At 49.0% G+C, this 8,765-nt stretch overlaps 1 protein-coding gene across 1 annotated transcript in view; it reads left to right on the top strand.

Annotated features, from left to right (window-relative positions):
- The first annotated feature begins 2,160 nt into the window (after positions 1-2,160).
- Positions 2,161-8,765, top strand: part of UBE2L6 (ubiquitin conjugating enzyme E2 L6) — a 16,464-nt gene continuing 9,859 nt past the window's right edge. The window contains exon 1 of the mRNA XM_017851370.1: positions 2,161-2,370. Within this exon, the coding sequence (XP_017706859.1) occupies positions 2,203-2,370 (168 nt within the window). The 5' untranslated portion in view covers positions 2,161-2,202. The remainder of the gene's footprint in view (positions 2,371-8,765) is intronic.

Below are 8,765 nucleotides of genomic sequence, written 5' to 3'. Positions count from 1 at the left end.
GGGATTATAGGCGCGAGCCACCACGCCCGACCTTGGACTTAACAATTTTCAAAGTTCCTCCACTTCCCTCAGCTTAGCCTCACAATGTTCCTGGGAAGCAGACAGGAGTTTCCACGGACCACCCTAGGCCATACTGCACGTAGGAGCAGATGTGGAAGTAGAACCCAGGTCTCCCTGGGGCTTGTTCTGACACACAAAGGTCTGCATTGTGAAAGGACATGAAAGTCACACCTGTGGGGACTTAGGACCCAGCTAAATCCATGGCTGTGAATTCATCTCGGGATGCAGCGTTCCTGTAAGAAAAGAAAAGAAAAGAAAAAAAAAGAAAAGAAAAGAAAAGAAAAGGAGAGCTACGACGCGTGGACAGACGCTTTTGCTCCAGTTTCCATAGACACTGCCCCATTTGCTCCTGCTGTTCCCTCCTGTTAGAACATCTTCATCCCACGCTCTTACTCTCGCTGACTCATCATGTTTCACAATACACTTGGATTTTTCTCTCTTCCAGGAAACCTCTGCCCCTCTCTGAAGAGGGAAAAAGTGACCCTCCTCATACTCCCAGAGTACCAGGTGATTCTCATAGCATTATCATTAAAAATCAGGGGCTGCATTCTCTCCCTCTGTCCCAGTAGTCTGGGAGCTCCTCAGGGGTGAGGACTCCCCTTTTTCATCCTGGTGTTTCCTATTGGCAATGCCTGCCACTCAGTAGTAGGTGCTTGTTGACTGAGACTATTGATCACAGACAGGTTCGAATGTCTTTGTTCCCTCATCTCTATCCCTGTTAAGGGATTATGGAGTGTCCTACTCATTTCGGGCATATAGAAGATGCTGTTAAAGTGTATTGAATTGAATGTAACAATCATTCTGCAAAATCTGAGCAGAGAAGTCATTTGGTTTCAAAACACTTAGATAAAAACATTAAGGTGGCTCACGCCTGTAATTCCAACACTTTGGGAGGCCGAGGCAGGCAAATTACTTGAAACCAGGAGCTCGAGACCCTGACTACTAAAAATACAAAAATGAGCCGGTCGTGGTAGCGCGCGCCTGTAAATCTCAGCTACTCAGGAGGCTGAGGCACGAGAACAGCTTGAACCGAGAGGCAGAGGTTGCAGTGAGCCGATATCGCCACTGAACTCCAGCCAGGGTGACAGCGAAACTGTGTCAGAAAAACAGGAAACAAAAAACCTGTGAGGTACTGAGATCACAAACTAGTGCTCAAAATATACCGATTTCCTTTCTTGTCTGGACTAAAGGAGGGTAGGGAAGGGTGAGAAGGAGGAGATCGGCCCTCCCAACAAGTCTCATCTTCCCCAGATGCGGCTCGGGGCTCAGGGGCTGCAAGTACTCTGTCTTTGCACAGAGGGGTGGGGACTCCAGCTGTGCATGGGGCGCACACTAGGCCCATAGCTTGTAATGGACCAGATGTAAAGTAAGGGAGGCGAAGCAGACGCTCTCTTGGAAAGGAGGCGCCTGAGTCCGTCTTAGGGCTTCCCCCAGCCAACTGTTTCCCAAATCAGTATACAGTAGGCACTTGGTAAATACTAAGCCTAGTAAAGGACTGAATGATGGTAGACCGAACCCCCAAAGCAAAAGAGAAAGGGTCCAACAGCGCCTCCTTGAGGTGCTCTGCCCCAAGCCACGGGGAGAAACGTTGCAGCCCGTGCCGAACGCTGGACAGCATAAAGGATTCCCGACTGCCGGGCAGCGGTGCTCGGAGGGCACAGGTCTACGCCGTCCCTCACGCAGTTTCGGAGAAGGAGCGCTGGGCCCATGGAGGGAAGGCGGCAGGCTCGGCGGCTCCGGAAGCTCGCTGGGGCAGGGGCTCAGGGCGGAGGTCTGATGGTGGAGGCCACCGAGAACTGTCACGGAGCCGCGTCCGCACAGCAAGCATCCCTTCTTCATTCAGGGCGAGTGTGTATTTGGGGCGGCGCGCGGGGGTGCTGACCAAGACCGGAGAGCTCCCGGCGCCGCCGCCGGCGGACCGAAGGCTAGAACCCCTATGAGCGCCCCCCAGCGCCCCTGAGCGCTCCCTGCCGGTGCACGACGCCCCCCGCGGGAGGCAGGGATCAGCAGAGCCTCGCGCCGCGAGGCCCGCCCCCGTCTCCCCACAAAGACCGTGAGCCCTGGGTCCGAGCCCTCCGCGCAGGGACCGGGCGGTTGCCCGGCGCATTGTCCCTCGAAGGCCTTCTGGCCCCGCAGGAGCGGATGCCGGGAGGTCCACGCAGGGACCGCGGCCGGAGGGGTGGGCGGAGCTGCCGGGGGGTGGGGCCCCCGGGGCGGGGCGCGCTGTGTCGCGGGTCGGTGCTCGGTCCTGCTGGAGACTGCCAGTGGCACACACTCGGTCCCGAGATGGCGAGCGTGCGAGTGGCGAAGGTAACCGCATATAGGATGACCCCTTTCTCTTGGCTCCCCTAGCCCCCCGCATTCCCTCCTCTCTCCATCCCCTCCTCGGCTCTCCGAGCACATTCATTTATTTGTCTGGGCACCAGGGCTGGCTGAATCCCTGTCCTTCCCGCCCTCTACTCAGAGGAGGACTGGCCTGCAAGAGTGGCCAGAGTTGGAGTTTTGGGGGTTTGGGGACCTCTGCTTGAGCCTTTTGCGTGGTGAAGATGAGCTAGCTCCTCCAAAACTGGTTTCAATTTCGCTTTTCCTGCCTGAGACTTGTGATAATAACTGGGTGCATCTCCAGTGCAGGAAACGTCCTTGGCATCTTGGTGCCAGGCATTCTGCTACTGCTGGTGGTGGGTTATGAACACAGATGACCAGGATGAAGTCCTTGCCTTGGAGTAAGCCCATGGCCCATCCCATAATTTGATGCCTGCATTACTAGAGTCCTGAGAAACACGGAATGCTGATTAGAATTTGGGGCAAAGTTCCCTGGGTATTCTCTGGAGAAAAGATGCGGAGGTGGACCTGGAAGGCCTCCTGGAGTAGGTGGCTTGCATTCGTGAGTTCTACAAGTGTTGAATGCCTACATGTGCTGGCCCTGTTCTAGGAGGTGGCGGGGTGGGGCGGGCAGAGATGAACACAAATCCGGCCCTTGTTGAATTTTATTCCTATCAGGGACACAATAAGATCTGGAAGGATGGGGAGGGGGCAGTTCCCTCCAGAAGGTGGGAAAACCCAGGGTGTTGGAGATGGATTAGGGAGGAAGGTGATCCTGGTGAAGTGAGTATGGCACCGCAAGTCTCTCAGAAGTGCCCCTTCCAGTCTGCAGGGTGGAGGGGCAGGCTCTAGGGGAGGAAGAGGGTGCCTGCTACCCGCAGCCTCTGAGAAGAAAATGGCCTCAGACTGGGACGCCCAGAGCAGGCTTGGCCTAGATCCTAAATCTGAAGGTTGGCAGCAAAATGAGGCAGAGGGTCTTTCCAGCCAAGTGGAAGAGAGATGGGAGCCAGAATTTACTGCACTGGAACCATTACATGCCAAACAGTTTACATGGTTATTTCATCTAATTCTCACAGCAGTTCTGTAAGATAAGTAATATATACCTGCATTTTACAAATGAGGAAATTGAGGCGCAGAGAAAATAACTTGCTTGTCCAGAGTCTTTCAGTAAGGAGCAATGGGACAGGAATATGAAGCCAGGTCCACAGGCCTCCAGCCTGCAGGCTCTTTCAATGAATGGTCTTTCTACTTTCATTTTCTGTTCCTGTTAGTCGGGTGATTTCCTATTAGGCAGTAGGAAAGAACTGTGTGTTTTAAATTGGGTTTCAACTTCCTCAGGCTTTGGGAAAGTTTTGGCAGGACTCACCCTAAATAGATAAAGTCCAAGTGTGCCCAGTTATAGTAAAGTCAGAGAAATGTTTATTCCCAGTTCTTCTCTGGTCAGCCTTGGGCTTTGTTCTTGCCAAAGAGTCACAGATGATAGAGAAACTCTTAGGAGTGCAGATGCTTCTAGTTTGGGGTAAAGATAAATGAGGGGCCATTGACTCTGGGTGGGAGGCACCAGAAGCAGCTTATTGGTTGAACAGAGATGGAAGGTAGACTGAGAGATAGGAGGGGGGCATGGGATGTGTTTATATTATATGTTGGGGGTGGGGAGAAGGCAGAGAAAGTTCAAATGGTCCCCAGTGTTAAAGGACCCCTCCTCAACTGTGGACTGGGTTTGGAGAGCTTCCGTTTCTCAACCTCATCACTGCTGACATTTTGGGTCAGATAACTCTTATGTATCCATTGTATGTTTTTAGATTTAAGGTTACTGCAAGGTTTGTAAATAATATCTTATAACTCGTTATTTTAAACTAATGACAAGTTAATACTGATTGCATAAACAAACAAACAAGCAAAATGAAAACTAATAAAGGCCAGGCGTGGTGTCTCACTCCTGTAATATCAGCACTTTGAGAGGCTGAGGTTGGCGGATTGCTTGAGCCCAGGAGTTTGAGACCAGCCTGGGTAACACGGGCGCATTGCATGAGCCCAGGAGTTCCAGCTTGGGTAATACAGCCAAACCCTGTCTCTACAAAAAGTACCAAAATTAGCTGGGCATAGTAGCACACTGCTGTAGTCCCAGCTACTTGGGAGGCTGAGGTGGCAGGATCACCTGAGCCCGGGAGGTTGAGGCTGCAGTGAGCTGTGATTGTGCCACTGCACTCTAGTCTGGGTGACAGAGTGAGGCACTGTCTCAAAAAAAAAAAAAACCAAAACCAAAAAACAAAACAAAAACCTAATACAAACTGTACACTTTAACTTCATCTTTCCACTTTTTAACTTCTTTCTTTCTTTCTTTCTTTCTTTCTTTCTTTCTTTCTTTCTTTCTTTCTTTCTTTCTCTTTCTCTTTCTCTCTCTTTCTTCCTTTCTTTTCTTTCTCTTTCTTTCTCTCCTCTCTCTCCTCCTTTCTCTTTCTCTTTCTCTTCTCTTTTCTTCTCTTCTTTTTTCTTTTCTTCACAGAGTTTCGCTCTTGTTGCCCAGGCTGGAGTGCAATGGTGCAATCTTGGCTCACCGCAACCTCCGCCTCCAGGTTCAATTCGCCTACCTCAGCCTCCCGAGTAGCTGGGATTATAGGCGCCTGCCACCACGCCCAGCTAATTTTTGTATTTTAGTAGCGGTGGGGTTTCACCATGTTAGCCAGGCTGGTCTTGAACTCCTGACCTTAGGTAATCCACCGGCTTCAGCCTCCCAAAGTGCTGGGATTACAGGCATAGCCACTGTGCCCAGCCCTAATCTGTTTTTCTGTGCACTTACTATAACCAGTGAGTTTTGTACCTTCAGCTGATTTCTTTTCTTTTGTTCTTTCTTTCTTTCTCTTTCTTTCTTTCCTTCTTTCTTTCTTTCTTTCTTTCTTTCTTTCTTTCTTTCTTTCTTTCTCTCTCTCTCTCTCTCTCTCTCTCTCTCTCTCTTTCTTTTTCTTTCTTTCTCCTTTCCTTTCTTCAGAGTTTCCCTCTTGTTGCCTAGGCTGGGGTGCAATAGTGTAATCTCGCCTCACCATAACCTCCACCTCCTGGGTTCAGGTGATTCTCCTGCCTCAGCCTCCCAAGTAGCTGGGATTATAGGCATGCACCACCACGCCTCACTAATTTTGTATTTTTAGTAGAGACGGGGTTTCGCCATGTTGTCCAGGCTGATCTTGAATTCCTGACCTCAGGTGATCCACCCACCTCACCCTCCTAAAGTGCTGGGATTACAGACGTGAGCCACCAGGCCCAGCCCAGATGATTTTTTATTGCTCATTAAATTTTTAAAAAAATTTCTGATTGAAGAACTCCTTTTTCGCATTTCTTGTAGGACAGGTCTCGTGTTGATGACATCTCTCAGCTTTTGTTTGTCTGGGAAAGTCTTTATTTCTCCTTCATGTTTGAAGGATATTTTCACTGGATATACTATTCTATGGTAAAAGTTTTTTCCCTCAGTCATATTTTATTTAAATATGTCATACCATTCTCCCTTGGCCTGTAAGATTTCCACTGAAAAGTCTGCTGCCAGACATATTGGAACTCCATTGTGTGTTGTTTATTTTCTCTTGCTGCTGTTAGGACCCTTTCTTTATCCCTGACCTCTGGAAGATTGATTATTAAATGTCTTTGAGGTGGTCTTCTTTGGGTTAAGTCTGCATGGTGTTCTATAACCTTCTCCTGGGTTCACGCCATTCTCCTGCCTCAGCCTCCCGAGTAGCTGGGACCACAGGTGCCCACTACCACGCCCAGCTAATTTTTTTTTCTTTTAGTATTTTTAGTAGAGATGGGGTTTCACTGTGTTAGCCAGGATGGTCTCGATCTCCTGACCTCGTGATCCGCCAACCTCGGCCTCCCAAAGTCTTTGTTTATTCTTTTATTCTTTTGCTTCATCTGACTGTATTTTCAAATACCCTGTCTTTAAACACTCTAATTCTTCTGCTTGATCAATTCTGCTATTAAAAGGCTCTGATGCATTTTAGTATGTTAATTGCATTTTTTCTTTTCTTTTTTTTTTTTGAGACAGAGTTTCGCTCTTGTTGCCCAGATTAGAGTGCAATGGTGTGATCTCGGCTCACTGCAACCTCTGCCTCTCCAATTCTCCTGCCTCAGCCTCCCAAGTATCTGGGATTACAGGCATGTGCCACCATGCCTGGCTAATTTTTGTATTTTTAGTAGAAATGGGGGTTTCACCATGTTGGCCAGGCTGGTCTTGAACTCCTGACCTCAAGTGATCTGCCCGCCTTGGCCTCCTAAAGTGCTGGGATTACAGGCGTGAGCCACTGCACGCGGCCTCAATTGCATTTTTTGACTCTGGGATTTCTGCTTGATTCTTTTTAATTATTTCAATTTTTTGTTGTTGTTGTTGTTAAATTTGTTGACGGGATTCTGAATTCCTTCTCTGTGGAGGAAATATTTAATTTCTTTGAGTTTCCTCAAATCAGCTATTTTGATTTCTCTGTCTGAAAGGTCACATATCTCTGTTTCTCTGGACTTGGCCCCTTATGCCTTATTTAGTTCGTTTGGTGAGGCTGTGTTTTCCTGGATCGTCTTGAAGCTTGTGGATGTTTGTTGGTGTCTGGGCACTGAGGAGTTAGGTATTTTTTATAGTCTTTCTAGTCTGGGCTCATTTGTACTCATCCTTCTTGGGAAGGCTTTCTAGGTATTCGAAGGGCTTGGCTGTTGTGATCTAATTTTTGGTCACTGCAGCCATGTCTACATTAGGGGGCACTCTAAGCCTAGTAACACTGTAGCTCTTGCAGACTTTTAGAGGGCACTACCTTGGTGGTTTTGGATAACATCAGGAAGAATTCTCTGGATTACCAGGTAGAGACTCTCATTTTCTTCCCTTACTTTCTCCCAAACAAATGGAATCTTACTCTCTGTGCTGAGCTCCCTGGAGCTGGGCGATGTGTGACACAAGCATCCCCATGGTCACTAGAACTGGGACTGCACTAAGTCAGGCCTGAAGCCAACATAACACTTGGGTTTGCCCAAGGCCCGCTGTAATCACTACCTGGCTATGCCCTATGTTCGCTCAAGGCCCCTAGGGCTCTACAATCAGCAGGTGGTGAAGCCAGTCAGGGTTGTGTCCTTCCCTTTAGGGCAGTTAGCTCGCTGCTGGGCCCCAGACAGGTCCACAGTTGCTGTCCACGGGCCAGGGCCTGCAGTCGGAAACCTTAGAAATTTACCTGGTGCTCTGTTCTACTGCAACTAAGCTGGCACCGAAACCACAGGACACAGTCCTTCCCACTCTTCCCTCCCCTTTCCCCAGATATGGGAGTCTCTCCCCTTGTCCACCACCACCACGGGTCTATGTACTGCCAGGGTACTACTGCTGATGTTCGCCTAAGGTCCGAAGGCCCTTCAGTCAGCTTGTGGTGAATGTGATCAGGTCTGAGACTCACCCTGCAGGGCAGCGGTCTCCCCTCTTGTTGGGCCTAATAATGCTTTGTTAGGATGTTTATTAGCATCTCTGGCCTCTACCCACCCTCCCAATTGGTGCAAACGGAAAAATGTTCCCAGATACTACCAAATGTCCCTAGTTAGATAAAATTGCCCCTGGTTGAGAACCACTGGTTTGTACCAATTCATTGTTCCAGAGAAATGTGACCTGCCCTTGAGTGTCTTTTTATCTTCCCCAACAAGAGAAGGCCTGTAGTCCCACAAGACGGACCCTAAAAGAGGGGCAGCATTCCTTTGTCAAATACATTTGAGAAGTACTGCATGCTGTGGGCCCACATCTTGGTCAATCACCATACACAATAGCATATTAAAGGCTCGGAGAAGTTCTACAGTGAAGAAATCTCTTTAGCCTAGATTTCCCAAATGTACTTGACCTTGGAACGCTTTTCCTGTACTCCCTATTGACCTTCTGCAGGACATACTGCACACATTTGCCCCATCTGGGCCCTCTACCCTGGTGCTTCTCCCCTTCTCTGCATGGTTTCCTGCTCATTCTGCAAGGCCCAGCTCACAGAGTGTACCCTCTATGAAGCCTTCTTTCTCCCCTCTCATCTCCTTCCCTACTGTATATCCATACACATTCACATAATCACATCCATGTTTTGTCCATTACTCTACTGAAATTCTTGAGGACTGAGTCCTGTCTCAGTTACATGCCAGTAGAGAATGCTCAGTAATAGCTGTTGGGAGAATTCAAAAGGGATATTCAGGTGCTCGGGCAACAGTTCTGGGAAGGTGAGTCACTCCTTGCCCCCTTGTTTCCCCGCTTGGAGTTCTTCTCTGCTGTGGTCTTCTGGAGTCATTTGCTTTCTCCAGCCCTGATCTGGCAGAGTTTGAAGCGGTGGGGTTATGTCTTTGCTGTAGATGCTCAGTAGATGCTTATGGAAGGAAGAAAGGAAGAGAGGCAGGGA

This window comes from Rhinopithecus bieti, unplaced genomic scaffold, assembly GCF_001698545.2.
Source record: "Rhinopithecus bieti isolate Rb0 unplaced genomic scaffold, ASM169854v2 scaffold_33444, whole genome shotgun sequence".
Classification (NCBI taxonomy): Eukaryota; Metazoa; Chordata; class Mammalia; order Primates; family Cercopithecidae; genus Rhinopithecus; species Rhinopithecus bieti.
This window is presented reverse-complemented; position numbering and strand designations above follow the sequence as displayed.